The 15,957-nt window shown below is 43.3% G+C and overlaps 2 protein-coding genes and 1 non-coding gene across 3 annotated transcripts; 2 read left to right on the top strand and 1 right to left on the bottom strand.

The window, feature by feature from the left end:
* Positions 1–417: 417 nt before the first annotated feature.
* On the top strand, positions 418–2,183 carry SNAPIN (SNAP associated protein). The gene is made up of 4 exons (XM_012791252.2): positions 418–639; positions 858–904; positions 1,171–1,289; positions 1,552–2,183. The coding sequence occupies exons 1-4, from the start codon at positions 497–499 to the stop codon at positions 1,651–1,653; spliced, it is 411 nt and encodes a 136-aa protein (XP_012646706.1). The 5' UTR covers positions 418–496; the 3' UTR covers positions 1,654–2,183.
* A 181-nt stretch (positions 2,184–2,364) lies between these two features.
* ILF2 (interleukin enhancer binding factor 2) lies at positions 2,365–10,175 on the bottom strand. Its single transcript, XM_012791242.3, has 14 exons — positions 10,054–10,175; positions 9,300–9,359; positions 8,971–9,013; positions 8,397–8,501; positions 7,891–7,968; positions 7,095–7,197; positions 6,042–6,107; positions 5,482–5,598; positions 4,968–5,046; positions 4,330–4,417; positions 3,529–3,590; positions 3,337–3,451; positions 3,021–3,111; positions 2,365–2,880 (listed from the first exon to the last, which is right to left on the bottom strand). The coding sequence occupies exons 1-14, from the start codon at positions 10,056–10,058 to the stop codon at positions 2,720–2,722; spliced, it is 1,173 nt and encodes a 390-aa protein (XP_012646696.1). The 5' UTR covers positions 10,059–10,175; the 3' UTR covers positions 2,365–2,719.
* Positions 10,176–10,378: 203 nt separating this feature from the next.
* Positions 10,379–10,450, top strand: TRNAM-CAU (transfer RNA methionine (anticodon CAU)). Its single transcript has one exon. It is a non-coding gene; the product is annotated as a tRNA-Met (tRNA).
* Positions 10,451–15,957: the final 5,507 nt, after the last annotated feature.

The raw sequence follows: 15,957 nt of genomic DNA on the forward strand, positions 1-15,957 counted from the left end.
GATTGCTTGACCCCAGGACTTTGAGGTAGCTATGAGCTAGACTGACACCGCGGAGACGGGGCAACAGAGTGAGACTAGTTAAGACAAGAAAAGAGAAAAGAAATATAATATAAAACTACACCATGAATATATTCTGGTTTTCTCACAAAGTTAACATAGGAAGGCTATGGACAACTGGGGATATTAGTATTTACTTTCACCTTTGGAGAAAACAAAAAATATCCGCTCCAAAAAGTGGTTCCTTTCCTCAGCTCCCGAAGTCTGCAGGTTTTCAAAACCTGCCACAGACCTACAAAGAACTACTAATGCAACTCCCAGAGGGGTCCAGGATGCCGCCCTTCTCCCAACTCTGCTTGCGCCAGAGACTCCATTTCCCAGAAGCCCCAGCGCCGGCTCCGAGACGGCTTTTCCCGGGCGCCCCCTCGCGGCGCACTTCGGCGCGGCCCCAGTTCCCGGCGGCCCTCGCGGCAGGTTCCGGGCGTCAGGACAGTTCGTGATGGCCAGGCCTGGTTCCGCCGCTGTGTCCGGGGCAGGGACCCCGGTGGCGGGGCCCACGGGCCGCGACCTCTTCGCTGAAGGGCTCCTGGAGTTCCTGCGACCGGCTGTGCAGCAGCTTGACTCTCACGTCCACGCCGTCAGGTGACCGAGAGGGAAGTTGGGGGCGGGACCAAGAGAGATTCTGGCTGGGACTAATAATTCACGAACCTGATTGAGGCGGGGAAGAACCCACGGAAGACCGCGGGTTGGAAGATTAAATTGAGGCTGGCTTCTCTCAGTACTTGGGAAATAACGTAGAGGAATTAGTTTCGTGAGCTCAGTTAACTGCCTGACCGTGTAGGCCTTGTACCTCTTTGCAGAGAGAGCCAGGTGGAGCTCCGGGAACAAATTGACAACCTAGCTACAGGTAAGCGAGCATCCCCGTGTACCCGTAATCCTCCAACTCACTTTCAGGACCTTATGTTTTGCTAACCTCTGGGCTGGGTTTCTGTCACTTGCTGCCAGGACTCAGGGCTGCCAAATGACTCCTCTTTTCAGAGAGAGATGTCTTAAGTCTATAGTGGCTGTGGCCCATGTGGGTGCAAGAGCGTTTTCCATCCCCTTACTAGCCTTTTTCCCCTAAGAAAGAGAGATGAGCCATTAAATGTTAGTTGCACCTATTTTCATCTCCAGAATTGTGCCGTATTAATGAGGATCAGAAGGTGGCCCTGGATCTCGACCCCTATGTTAAAAAGCTACTTAATGCCCGGCGGCGAGTTGTCCTGGTCAACAACATTCTACAAAATGCTCAGGTAAAAGAATTTCCTACTAGCACTGATTCTTTGCCCTTTTATAGGTCTTCAACACAATTAAAGCTACTGGAATTTTTTAAATCTTTGGGGGAAGAGAAACCTACTATTCTCGGTATCCAGTTGCTGTCATTTACATTTTTAAATATACCTTAAGAATGGCTTGGAGGTGGGAGCCTGCGATACTTTGCAGCACCCAGTTGACTTAAACTCTTAAAAGCCTTTCACAGCAGTTATTAGATTCCAGGTCATCCTTGTCTTATAGGAACGGCTGAGGCGGCTAAACCACAGTGTTGCCAAGGAAACAGCCCGCAGGAGGGCAATGCTGGATTCAGGAGTTTACCCCTCTGGTTCTCCAAGTAAATGACAGGACAGATGAGTTCATGGCCTCAGGATAGCACAAGTACTGTTCCCACCTGCCTTGCTTCAACAGACATGCAAAGCTTCCAGGAGACAATCCCTATAGACCTTGGGACGTTAAAAAGGCAGCCCTATGGTTTGTTTGAAGCACTTAGTCTTACCCATTTATGTATGGGCCCAAAGAAAAAGGGCCCTGTGTGCAGCTGGACTGAGGTACCCAAAAAGGACTTAATTGCAGCTCTTGCTTCCTTCCATGAATAAGCTGAGACCTCCACATTTTTTTTACAAGCTACGCATTAGAAGACTACCTTCTTCAAGCCTTGTTAACCACAGTGGGGCTTCCTTTGTTATGTGCCTGGGCAGCACGCCCTCTACCTCTGACTTCTCATTTTCCTTTGTTTACACTGAGGATTTGGAGAGGGCAGGCAAAGTCAAGGTGAATGACCTGTCCAGGCTTTTTTTCTTATTGCACTGGCTTGAATATAGTAAATAGCAGTGTTGCTAGAACCATTTAATTCAATAAATGCTTCAACAGTGTACTGATTTACTCTGGTATGCAGAAAGGTTCCAGGAGTCTGCTTTAATTCAAGTACAGCTTCAAATTGTGATGTTAACTGTTTATATATAATTAAAAGACTCAAGAATCACTTTTAATGAGGATAAAAATCGAAAGGAAGCAAAAAAAGGTTAACACATGCCAAGGAAAAACAAGACCAAGAACCCTACTAGGAAGTACTTTAATCGTTTTTCTTAGAAAAAAAGTTTCCAGACACTGACAGTTCGCAACATTTCAACAATAAAGTACTGGTGGAGGGGTTTTCAGCAGTTGGGGATTCTAAAATATTAGGAAGAAATGTTGGTATCCTGCTTCATTATAGATGGATGGCATAGGCCATAAATGAAAGACTTCTGGCTGCTAAGCCAGTATCAAAACCCAGTGGAATGACACTTCCTTCTACAGTTTATCTTCTTTCCTGTTGTCTTCCCTATCCCACAGAAATGCCACCATATAAAGCCCAGTAGCAGCTAGCTTAGGCTCCAGTCTTCCCCTTGGGTAGAAAAGGGAGTGAAGGTCACTCTTGAGTTTCCATGCTTTCCTCTTCCTCTCCTTGAGGTGGTTCTTCTGTATTCTCCTCCTCCTCTTCTCCTTCCTTCTTCTCTGGTGGCTTCTCATAAGCCTTTTCTGAGGGTGTCACTATCACTCCATCCCAAGTAGATATTTCAGAAGCAAGATCTAGGAAAAAAAGATGATTTAAGACAAGTAGCCCAGTTATGATTTATACAGTAGAAATATTAAGACATCTGAGTAGTGTACAGCTTCTTTGTAGACCACAGAGTACAGTAAGAAACCCCTGACCAACAGTGGACACTCACAGCTGGCATCACCCTCCTGGCCAAGGATCTTCCTAAAGCCACCATGTGATAGGATTCGGACCAGAGTCTGAGCCGTGTAGCAGACCATGTCCTGAAGGAGAGCAAAGGGAGGGTAAGTTAGCAAGGAGATTCAAAGTAGTATCTTATTTGACTAATATCCTTGTCAAAATAGAGATGAGGAGAATTTTAAATCTCAGGACCAAAATCTTTTGAGAACCCCCAGATCCCTGACCACTAAAGACCACATTCCCTTTGCCTTCTATCAGAAGTATTCAATAGAGGGGCAGAACAGACCATTTCATGGCTGTGCTAATACCTGCTGTTCCAGGGTCATTACTGTGTGTACTCTGAAGTTGCCACTCTCACAGGGGTCAGTGATACCCACTGAACCCGGCAGGAACAGTCCTGCAGCCAGAATCTGCAAGCAACGCCTGAAACACAGAGAAGTGTTAAAAGAACACACAAGACAGCTTACAACCAGCCCTAAACCCAAAGAAGTATGCTGTACCTGTATGCCACGTTTAGAGCCAAAGGTTGTCTAGTGGGGTTGTTCATCACAGCATAATGGCCCTAGAAAATAATAAATCTAGTAGATGTGCCACCAAATTGGCAATTCTGTCTTCAAACACACTATTTTTCTTTTTTTTTTTTTTTTTTTTTTTTTTTTGAGACAGAGTCTCGCTTTCTTGCCTAGGCTAGTGTGAGTGCCGTGGTGTCAGCGTAGCTCACAGCAACCTCAAACTCCTGGGCTCAAGCAATCCTACTGCCTCAGCCTCCCGAGTTGCTGGGACTACAGGCACGCGCCACCATGCCCGGCTAATTTTTTTTATATATATATATTAGTTGGCCAATTGATTTCTTTCTATTTTTATAGTAGAGACGCGGTCTCGCTCAGGCTGGTTTTGAACTCCTGACCTTGAGCAATCCGCCCGCCTCGGCCTCCCAGAGTGCTAGGATTACAAGCGTGAGCCACCGCGCCCGGCCTAAACACACTATTAATAAAACTTTAAATCATCTCAAGGAAAACTGGTCATTAAAATCCAGCCAAAAATTCTGAAATGGCTATTTCTCTCCATTATCACAATAATGAAATGATTAACCGTAATGAAAAGTCAGATACTGTAACTCAGTAACTACTCATTAAATACTCAAAAAAATCCAATGAATAAACATTGAATCTTAAATGAATCACTTGTCTACCAATGAAAGTTCTTCTAAGCTTCACTGAATTTCAGATTCTGGTAGGTTTTAGAGTAACTACCGCTAAATAGAGATAATCAGGAATTACAATTGCCCTTTCTTTACTTACCAGTAGATCAAGAATCCAGGGTGTAAGGGGCTCAAAGCCAGGAAAACGAATCCTCAAGTCCTTCAGTAGTCTGATGAGAACTTTAACTCTGAAAGCAAGAGTGACCCAAGGTTAAAAGTAATTAACATTGGCCAGGCTAGGTGGCTCATGCCTATAATCCTACTGCTTTGGAAGACCAAGGTGGGAGGATTACTTGAGACCAAGAGTTCAAGACCACCCTGGGCAACATAGTAAGACCCTCTCTCTACAAAAAAAATTAGCCAGGCATGGTGGCGCCTGTACTGCTAGCTACTCAGGAGGCTGAGGCAGAAGGATCACTTTGGCCCAGGAGTTCGAGGTTACAGTAAGCTGTATTCCAGTCTGGGCAATAGAGTGAGATGCCGTCTCAAAAAAAAAGTAATAATATGTATTTCCACACTCCACACCTGAGGTAGAGTGAAGCTAACTACACTATTTCCAGAACTACATGTCTTTTCCTTTTTCCTTTCAATCTTAATTTGCTTACTAAAGGTAAAAAATCAAAATCCACACAGAAGATCATAGCCATAACAGTTCTATGAGAGGTGAAGTGTGGGGGTATCCTGCTAGTCACTGCAGTTAGAAAGGTTACCTTAATCCAAAGTCAGGGAAGGACTCACGTGGACTGAGAAGCATTTTCCTCAAACCAGCGGGCATGTCGGATGGCTGCTAAGGCACTCTGTAACACCTTTATATCCACTAGAAGACAAACATGAGAGGCCAAAACCAAACATTATTAAGCAAGCAATTCAGTCCTACTCCTAACTGTCCAAAAACTTGGGAAGAAGAGCAAGATAACTTAGCAATTTTTTAAACCATCCTATGTACCTGAGATTATCAAATCACTTATCCAAAAAACTCACTATTCCTAACCCAAACTAAATCTAAAAGCATTCAAGATTCATGATTTTCTCCAAAAGCCTATCCCCCTACATAAATATTTCTTCAGTCCTCTTTAAGTCCTTCACCTGCTTTCCTGGCGATCTTATTTGAACATTTCACTAGCAAGCTGGTAAAACTATTTCCAAATTACATAGAGAGAAAAAGAGAATAAAGTTCAGGGTAAAGCTTCGTGTGGTATACCCAAAATACCATGTTTTGAATTTCCCAGCAATGGGAAAAAAAACAACTAACAGTGGAGTTCTGGGTCCAGTTTTCGGAGATTGGGTGGCACTGTTGTAATGAGAATCTTCACCGTAGCATCAGAAGAACTGATTTCAAAGCCAGTTTCATTGGTCAGCATGGTCAAAACTGAAATAACAGAATAATCGAAAGCTATAACTCACACTTATGTTAGACAACTAAAGTTAAATCCAGCATGGGGTGGAGGGGGGAACAGGTTGATTTTTACAAACAGCAACAAGAGACTGTTCCTTCTTGGATTAGTCCGCTCTCTACCATCTTTCAAGAGTATACTATATTTTCTGTACTCTGTCTTTAATAAGTGTTTTTTTGGGGAAAAAAAAAAAAAAAGGCAGCAATAAGAGTCCACAATGAGAATTTAGAATACAAAGCTCTAGAACTAAGGGAGCTCATATGGGTTTGCACACCTGAGACCCCTGCCAAAAAAATTTCCACAACATAAAGCTCTGCATTCACTCTTCCACTGACCTGACTTTTTCTGCAAATGTACTTATAATTATAGAACCTGGTTCCTATCACCACAAAATACACATTTAGCAACAAACACAAACCTTCAGAAGGATCCTGCGCTCTTAGGCTTTCCACGACTTTGTTCCCCAGGGCAGCAACAGCTTCCACTAGAATCAGAGAAAAGGAGATAATGAATGTTATAATAATCTATTTATGCAGACTTTCTATACATCCCTAAGCTACTGTGCCCCATATTCAAGGCTGGAGCAAGGGTAAATAACAGAATAAACACTTTTACAAGGGGAAGCTAAGGCCTGGAGAGAAAAATTGGAAGGCTCAAGAAGAGGACACCACCTATATCCACATTCTTTCTCTGTAGCAGGGTTTTTCAGGTCAGTGGCAATGACATTTTGGGCTAACTGGATAATTCTTTGTTAGGAGTGGTAGGGGGAGGGTCTGTCCTGCGCACTATAGCTTAGCCACATCCCTAGCCTCTACCCTCATTTGAGGCCAGTGTACCCTTTTAGTTAATAATAACCAAAAATGTGCCCAGATACTATAAGATGTCCCCCCAGGGGGAGGAGGGGGCAAAATCACCTCCAGTTGAAACATTGCCCTACAGTAACCTACCATATACTGTTTCAGACACTCCAGAGTTTGTCCCTTCACCCCAACACACATTAAAAAAATACATTCCCCATTTATCTTCCAAACATCCTTACTTTTTTTTTTTTTTTGAGACAGAGTCTCACTTTGTTGCCCAGGCTAGAGTGAGTGCCATGGCATCAGCCTAGCTCACAGCAACCTCAAACTCCTGGGCTCAAGTAATCCTTCTGCCTCAGCCTTCCAAGTAGCTGGGACTACAGGCATGCGCCACCATGCCCAGCTAATTTTTTCTATATATATTGGTTGGCCAATTAATTTCTTTCTATTTATAGTAGAGACAAGGTCTTGCTCTTGCTCAGGCTGGTTTCGAACTCCTGAACTCGAGCAATCCACTCGCCTCGGCCTCCCAGAGTGCTAGGATTACAGGCTTGAGCCACCGCGCCCGGCCAAAACATCCTTTCTTAAAAGAAGTTTAGGCTTTAAAGATCCCAAGGCCCTAAACCCAACTGGTATGTTCTGTTCCCATGGCCAGAAAGAGGTATACTCACATGTTGGCAGAATCTTTAGTATTACTACCAGGTCAGCCACATTGTGTCCTGTTGTCATTGTTCCCTTTTTATATGATCCTACCTGTCGGACTTCTTCAATTTGCTGTTGGAAAAGGGATTTCAGGAAAAAAATTTAGAAGGAAAAAAGATGCCTAGTTCCTCTCAGAACTCTTTTACAACACAGCTTCTTTTTTTTTTTTTTTTTTTATTTGAGAGAGAGTTTCACTCCGGGCTAGAGTGCTGTGGCGTCAGCTTAGTTCACGGCAACCTCCAACTCCTGGCTCAAGTGATCCTCCTGTCTCAGCCTCCTGAGTAGCTGGGACTACAGGCATGTACCACCAGGCCTGGCTAATTTTTTCTATATATTTTTAGTTGGCCAATTAATTTCTTTGTTTTTAGTGGAGACAGGGTCTCGCTCTTGCTCAGGCTGGTCTCAAACTCTTGACCTTGAGCCATCCACCTGCCACCTGCCTCGGCCTCCCAGAGTGCTAGGATTACATGCGTGAGCCACCATGCCCAGCCTCAACAACACAGCTTCTTATTACCCAGATCTGTAGCAGAGGTGAAATCATATCCCCAAAACCATCACACGAAAGCTTGATACACGATGGCTAGCCAATAACAATGATAAAAGTCTTGTCCCCAAGAGCAGCACTACAAAGAAATTCCACTGTACTTTCCCATTTAAGGTTTGCATTTGTATAATAGGCAACTGAAAAATTAAGAAACAAGAGCCAAGGGAACTTCCACACTACTAAGACTGCCCTTTCCTAGGACTAAGTCAACAAAAACTTACCACTTCAAATGTTCCTGGAGCCACAATCAAATTGTCAATCACATTGTTTATTTTTGTAACCAGAGAAAGGATAGAGGCCTGAAAAACAGTATGAAACAAAAATGTCCTATGTAAAATTATAAGCAACTTCCCAGAGTTTGAATATTTTCCACTAATCCCTTACACACAAGCTGACCCAATACTGACATAGGATTCTGAAAACACTTCAACCTTCTGGCCTTGAATATGTCAGAAAAGAACAGCTTTTTGATACCATGGATAAATTCCCCAATAAAAATATGAATGCATACGTAATCTGTTTATATATTCACCTAGCTATCTATCTCCATCCACAATGAGAAACAAGGAGAACAATAAACCTCTGTAGAGTTTAGGCTCCAGTAACATTCTTCTTTTTTTAATCTTTACTATGAGAACCCGATAACACTATTCTTAACCTTACCAATAGTTGCTCACTTTTCTAACTTTCTTAGAAAAATCTCAGCAAGGGAGCCAGAAGAACATACCTGTTCAGCAGAATTGGGAGCTAGGTCCTGATTCCTCTTCAGCAAGGCCTCACTGAAAGAAGTTTCATCAGGTGCTGGCTTCACCCGGGGGAAGGCCATTTCACACTAAACCAGAAATAAACAACTACATATTATTTACCAAAAGTAACATACAGGAGAGATTGTTTTTTCTGTTGCTACAACAAAAAAATTGAAAACAGAAAATAAATTCTACACTTGTTTTTACTCCTTAAGATGTTCAAACAAGGATACAAGCTAGAAGCAACAGCCATAATTTTAAGCTCTCACTACCTTTATGGTTAAGAGATAAACCAGAGAGACAATTAATTGTTCAGAATAAAGATTACAATCATATTACTGCCAACAGTAACAAAGGAATTACCATCCTCACTCTGCTTACACGGTTTCTGTAGGTAAAACAACACAACTGACTCAAAACCTCCCAACTCTATTCACAAATCCCTTTTCCTAATCCAGCCACCATTTGACTTCATTAACAAGGAGACCTGAGCTCCATTTCTACATCTATAGGTGAACAGTGGCCAGGAAACGTCTATTAAACCAAAGTACTCACCAAATAGAAATCAAATGGGATATGTGGCACAAAGGGCCTGAACCTAAAACAAGAAAAACAGTCCAAATTATTGGCCACATAAAATCGAGCGAGATGTATATAACACATCAGCAATTCTGAAAACATGTCTGTCCTACAAAGGAGGCTGGGAGGTGGGAGGTGCACAGGGTTTCACTCTTAGCATAGTGAGGCCAAACGCACTCAGCAAGAGAGCAGGAAAAGACCATAGCTGTCTCTCAGAACAGCAAGTGACATCAGTCCACTCCAAACTCCTACTGAGAAGTCTGCAACAGAAACTAACTGCAGAGATACAAAAAACCGACACTTACCCTCCTCCTGGGCCACCTCTGGAACCAAAGCGCCCACCACGACCACGGCCTCTGTCACCCCTAGAATCGCAAAGATTTTATTTTGACCTCATTGAAGGAACATCCACCATACTGGCCATATGAAGTTGGCTACCTCCATCGCTCTGAACTTCCCTACGCAAGCTAAGAGCCCCCCACCCGCCACTTATACTTCTCCCCATTCCAAATGGTACCCAGCTACACCCCCATGACCTCCTCATTCTGGATAAGTTCATCATAACCACAAGTCAAGCAATATGGGGGCTCACACACTGAGCGCCTACAAGAAATAACCCATAATCCTAGGCCACGCCAATCCTATTAGTAACACTTTAGAAGCTAAAGTGATTGTTCATTTATTCATTAACGTAGTGCATTTATGGAGCATCTCCTCCATGTCAAACACTTGGCATTGAGGATGAATGCTGCAACGTTCCAGCCTCCTCAGTCTAGTTGGGGCGATGGGATGCTCCTCCTGGGAATTGAGGACACCCCCTCGTCTCAACCCTCAGAGACAAAGGTGCCAAACCACTCTCCCCACTCTTGGGCCCCACACCCACCCCCAACCCAGGCCCGAGTTCCCCGCCTCTGACTCCCCCACCCTCCCAGACCAGTCGGCAGGTTTTGGTGAGCCCCCAGATACAGGACGCTTTAGGTCCTCCGACTTCTTTTGGCCCACCTTCCCCAAAATTTCGGTCGAATGCCTGGAACCTTTCGACCACCTTGATGCCCTTACCTCATGGCGCCTTAAATCCTGAACAATGGAGGCCGCACCAACCGCCCCTTTCCTCCGTTGAGCAGACAAGTGGAGAGTGCCTTGCCGGCGTGTCCCAACAAAACCCGGCGCGATTGGCTCCGGCTTTGTTCTGCCTCTTGTGCCTATTGGTTGACTTTGGCAAACCGAACCAATAAAAAACGCCTAGAACAAGCCAATTAGAACAGGCCTGACAGTAATGGCAACACTTTTTTGAGTAGACAATAGGTGGCGCTGGATAAAGAGGTCAGCCCAGCTAACACTGAGAGAACCTTTTATATGAGTTATGAACAAACTTCTCACAGATAGCAGAGTGGCGCAGCGGAAGCGTGCTGGGCCCATAACCCAGAGGTCGATGGATCGAAACCATCCTCTGCTATCGGGAAGGTTTTTTTTGCCCCCTCAAATCTTCCCAGTCCAAGGCAATACGCATAATTTACACTTCTTCTGTAGATGTAAATGCCATCTTTCTAATTTTTCTTCTAATTATTTCTTTCTAATTTTTCTTGCCTCAAAAATGCAACCGTTTTCGATAGCCGTCTTTGCCATCGGCAGGTAAAGTGGAAGGAAATGGGAAGGGACTTTAATCAGATGAGAACACTACACGTCCGGAAACTTTAGGCAGGAGAAACAGCTTTTAGTTAGGGAGGGAGTGTACTCATTGAACCAGCGCGGAAAAACCCGGGATGGAGAGAGAATAGAAGAGAAATTGAGACGGCCCTTGGAAAGAGAACTCAGAAAAAGGGAGCAAGACCAGCCATAGGTCTGACTAACTAAAAAAAAAATTAGATAAAATAAAAAGTAAAAAAATAATAAATAAGGGGAGCAAGGGAAGTGTCAAGGAGAGAAGGATCTGACATCCCTGTTGACCAGTATTTCCCTCCAGTCCTTCTCTCCTTCCTCACAAACTCTCCGGATGATTTCACCCTTGAACCTTACACCTTCACCAGCCACACATACAGATACACTAGAGTATTTGCCTTTAAATCAATCATATTACTATGTGCTTTTTGTCCCTCCTGTATTCAATCCTTTCCTCCCCCTTCCTGCCTTCTTTTGCATTGATTAATGTTTATTATTCCTCCTCCCTCCCTCAGTGTATGTTCTAGAGCAATAGAAATACAGAAAAACACAAACAAGGATTAAAATATAGAAAAAAATAGATTTAATAAAATTTTAATTAAAAAATATATCATTCCTCCTCCCCACCTCATCCCCACCGTTAATTGGAAGTTAGGAACTCTTTTTCTACTCTATTGTGTAATTCTTTTAAGTGTTTTATTGATGTATAATGTACTACAGCAGAATGCACAGATCTGAAGTGGAAATGTATTCTGCTCATGTGATCACCACCCAGATTAAAATAAAGAACTTTTTTTTTTTTTTTTTGAGACAGAGTCTCACTCTGTTACCCAGGCTACAGTGAGTGCCATAGCATCAGCCTAGCTCACAGCAACCTCAAACACCTGGGCTCAAGCAATCCTGCTGCCTCAGCCTCCCAAGTAGCTGGGACTACAGGCATGTGCCACCATGCCCGGCTAATTTTTTTCTATATATATTAGTTGGCCAATTAGTTTCTTTCTATTTATAGTAGAGACAGGGTCTCGCTGTTGGTCAGGCTGGTTTCGAACTCCTGACCTCGAGCAATCCGCCCGACTCGGCCTCCCAGAGAGCTAGGATTACAGGCGTGAGCCACCGCGCCCGGCCTGAACATTTTTTTATCACCTCAGAAAGTTCACTCAAACCCCTTTGCCCTTCCCCAAGGGGCAATTATTATTCTCATTTCTCTTACTAATCTATGATGATTAGTTTTGTTTGTTTTCTAACTTCACATAAATGGACTCATACTGTATATACTCTTTCTGGGAACTGGAAGGTCTGGCTTCTTTTGCTTGACACATTTCAAGATTCTTTCATGTTTTTGCATTTTTCAAGATTCTTTCATGCTTTTGCATTTATCAGCAATCTGTTCTTTTTTTCTAAATGAGAAGTATTCCATTGTATAACTATACCACAGCTTGTTTATCCATTCTTCTGTCAATGAATTCAGGAACTCCAACTGGCTCAGAAGCTGGTGAATACATTTGGGTTCTTTCCAGTTTGGGGTCACTATGAACATTTTTGTACAAGATGTCTTGTGGTCAGATGCATTCATTTCTCTTGGGTAGGGGTTGGTGTATATGTGTACAGAACTTAAATTCTCTATACATTTTAAATCCCACAGAATATTAATACTTACTAATTAAGTCAATTGTCCTTTAGATTAACCATCTAGATTTACCATTTTTTTTCTTTTCCTTTCCTTTTCTTTTTCTTTTTCTTCTTTTTTTTAAGAGAAGTGGAGAGGTCTCTATATGTTACCCAGATTGGCTTCGGACTCCTGGGCTCAAGGGGTCCTCTTGCCTCAGCCTCTCAAATACCTGGGACTTACAGGCATGCACCACTATGCTAGATATACCTTTTTTTTGAGACAGTCTCACTCTGTTTCCCCAGCTAGAGTGCTGTGGAGTCAGCCTAGCTCACAGCAACCTCAAACTCCTGGGCTCAAGCAATCCTCCTGCCTCAGCCTCCCAAGTAGCTGGCATTACAGGCATGTGCCACCATGCCTAGCTAATTTTATTTATATATATATATTTTTTAGTTGGCCAATTAATTTCTTTCTATTTTTAGTAGAGATAAGGTCTTGCTCTTGCTCAGGTTGGTTTCAAACTCCTGACCTTAAGTGATCCTCCTGCCTCGGTCTCCCAGAGTGCTAGAATTACAGGCTTGAGCAACTGCGCCTGGCCTAGATATGGATTTTTTTAAAAATCTTGTTTGAGGTTTGTCGAGCTTCCTGAATCCACAGCTTGAGGTAGGACATCCATTCATTAAATTTCTCAGCTAGTACCTCTTCAAGAATTAGTTTAGGGCCGTGGTGGCTCATGCCTGTAATCCTAGCACTCTGGGAGGCCGAGGCAGGCAGATTGCTTGAGGTCAGAAGTTCAAAACCAGCCTGAGCAAGAGCAAGACCCCAGTCTCTACTAAAAATAGAAAGAAATTAATTGGCCAACTAAAATATATAGAAAAAATTAGCTGGGCATGGTGGCGCATGCCTGTAGTCCCAGCTACTCAGGAGGCTGAGGCAGAAGTATCACTTGAGCCCAGGAGTTTGAGGTTGCTGTGAGCTAGGCTGACGCCACAGAACTCTAGCTGGGGAAACAGAGTGAGACTGTCTCAAAAAAAAAAAAAAAGAAAGAAAGAAAAGAAAAGGAACAAAGTACAGGCAAATAACTCTGGAAAAATTCTCCCTTCTAGACATGCACAGAACACATCAGCAAAATGTATCAGTCAAAATTCAGAAATGCAAGCAACAGAAACTACCTCACACTAATTTGAGCAGAAAAATATTTTATTTAAATGGTATTTGCTTTGGGAGGCCGAGGAGGGCGGATCACTCAAGGTCAGGAGTTCCAGACCAGACTGAGCAAGAGCGAGACCCCGTCTCTACTATAAATAGAAAGAAATTAATTGGCCAACTAATATATATATAGAAAAAAATTAGCTGGGCATGGTGGCACATGCCTGTAGTCCCAGCTACTCAGGAAGTTGAGGCAGGAGGATTGCTTGAGCACAGGAGTTTGAAGGTGCTGTGAGCTAGGCTGACACCAGGGCACTCTAGCCCCATCAACAGAGTGAGACTCTGTCTCAAAAAAAAAAAAAAAAAAAGAATTAGTTTTAACCTATTATCTACCTCCCTCCTGGACTCCAAATAAAGACGTGTTAGACTTTCTTCCAGTATCCTCTTTGTCTCTTACCCTGTCTTTTATGTTTTCCCTTCCTTTTTATCCATGCTTCATTCTGGGTAGTATCTTCTTTCCTTTTTTCCAGTTCATTAATTGATCCTTAGTTGAATCTAACCTGCTGTTCAATCTATCAATTGGTTCTTAATTTTGGTTTTTGAACATTTGGGGTCTGGATTTTCTATTTACATCTATTTGCCCTACCTCCAAACTTCCCCTAGGAGTGCAGACTTTCAAGATCCTAGCCCATAACAGGAAGGTGGTTACCAGGGGGTCTCACCCCCTGGGACATTTAGACTCCAATTTTTGTCTCACTATCCCAACACAGCCTATTGTCTGCCTCCAATTCCAAATCAGCCAATGACCCCAGGATAAAAGCAGCCTTACTGCTGGGCTCACCTCTCTTGCTTTCCTGGCCTTTCACGCTCTTCCACCAATAATTCCTCATTATTAATTATTATCAAATAATTATTAATTATTTGATTTTTTTTTTTTGAGACAGAGTCTCACTCTGTTGCCCCAGCTAGAGTGCCATGGTGTCAGCCTAGGTCACAGCAACCTCAAACTCCTGGGCTCAGGTGATCCTCCAGCCTCAGCCTCCCGAGTAGCTGGGACTAATTTTTTCTATATATATTTTTAGTTGTCCAGCTAATTTCTTTCTATTTTTTTAGTAGAGATGGGGTCTTGCTCTTGCTCAGGCTGGTCTGGAACTCCTGAGCTCAAATGATCTGCCTGCCTTGGCCTCCCAGAGAGTAATTTGATTTTTTAAAAAGTATTTCATCCAACACTTTCAGTTGTCCACCATTACTGGCAATCCACTGTTACTGAGAGGAGCTCAATTACTAAACTATTATATATTTCTAATCCAGTCATTTCTTTTGAGCTCCAGCTCCACTAATCCAGAAGCCTATTGTACCCCTCCACTTGGGTATCTACAGTTACCTCAAACTCAATAAACTAAAATTATCACCTTCCCCAAACCTCGTTCTTCAGCTTCTCAACTAATAGGGTCAACGTCACCTAGACGTCTGTTATTTGTATATATTCCATTCCCAAAGTCCAATCGATTCTATTTACAAAACATCTCATCTTTCATCTACCTCTACCACCTATGGATCCCTCCTCCCCATTACAGAACAAAAACATTATGCCTGCCACACAAAAGCTTTCATGATCTGGCCCCGAAGTGCCACACTCTTTTCCTGCCTCCCTCCTCAATCATTCCTACATGCACACACCTTACATCCTAGATCAGGGTTGAAAACACAGACTCCTCCTGCAGCCAGGCAGGTAATGCACTTGAGTGAAGCAGGGTGCCAAGGAACCAGCAGGTAATGGATACGTGTTCCAGCTGATCGCTCATGGAGGGATGCAGGACCTATACTGCCAGCTCTTCCTATATTTCAAGAAAAGTCAGAAATCCAGATATTCATGTACCATCTGCTGATTTTTAAGTGTATGCAATTAAGCAAAATATATATAGAAAGAATTAAAGCCAAACAAAGCGTGCCTGCCATCTGAAGTTGGCCCATGGACCACCATTCTCTATTATTCAAAACTCCCCTAAAATTCCATATATAGGAAATATACTTCAACGTTCTGCTCTGTCTGCACAGAATACCTTTTACATCTTTCTACCCTTGTTGAATTATTTCTCTTTGGAAATTTTCCTGGCCCCAATCCAGGCAGAATTAATCGCCCTCATTTGAACCCCTCAGCAATTTATCCATGTCTCTGTTGTAGTGCTTAAAGCACATTGCATTATGGCTATTTGTCTCAAATAGAGCTCCTCAAAGTCACGGACACTATAGCTTCATCTTTATGTCCTCAGCACCTAGCGGACGCTTGACGCACAGAAGGTCCACTGGAAAGGTTTGTTTTACAGAAGCTTGCTACCTTGGGTGGGTGCTGCTCAGGCGAAGCTTGGCGAGGCCGCGGCGCGATACCGTCAATGACTCCCGCTGACCACGAGAGGGCACACTGATTCCACAGTGGTTTGGACCAGCGGCCTCGTCGTCAAGTGCCCCCAAACCCTCTCCCCAATTTACTCCTCCTATGGTCATTTCCAAGACCATCTCCCACGGCCACCACAGACTCCATTTTAACA

This window comes from Microcebus murinus, chromosome 2 (assembly GCF_040939455.1).
Source record: "Microcebus murinus isolate Inina chromosome 2, M.murinus_Inina_mat1.0, whole genome shotgun sequence".
Taxonomy (NCBI): Eukaryota; Metazoa; Chordata; class Mammalia; order Primates; family Cheirogaleidae; genus Microcebus; species Microcebus murinus.

Excerpts from the sequence above, each read along its gene's own strand:
- SNAPIN (XM_012791252.2), top strand. The coding sequence starts at position 497 with ATGGCCAGGCCTGGTTCCGCCGCTGTGTCCGGGGCAGGGACCCCGGTG. Across the intron at positions 640-857 it reads TCTCACGTCCACGCCGTCAG|AGAGAGCCAGGTGGAGCTCC; the intron begins GTGACCGAGAGG and ends ACCTCTTTGCAG. Across the intron at positions 1,290-1,551 it reads ACATTCTACAAAATGCTCAG|GAACGGCTGAGGCGGCTAAA; the intron begins GTAAAAGAATTT and ends CTTGTCTTATAG.
- ILF2 (XM_012791242.3), bottom strand. Across the intron at positions 6,108-7,094 it reads ACTAAAGATTCTGCCAACAT|TGGAAGCTGTTGCTGCCCTG; the intron begins GTGAGTATACCT and ends CTCTGATTCTAG. Across the intron at positions 3,452-3,528 it reads GCTCTAAACGTGGCATACAG|GCGTTGCTTGCAGATTCTGG; the intron begins GTACAGCATACT and ends TCTGTGTTTCAG.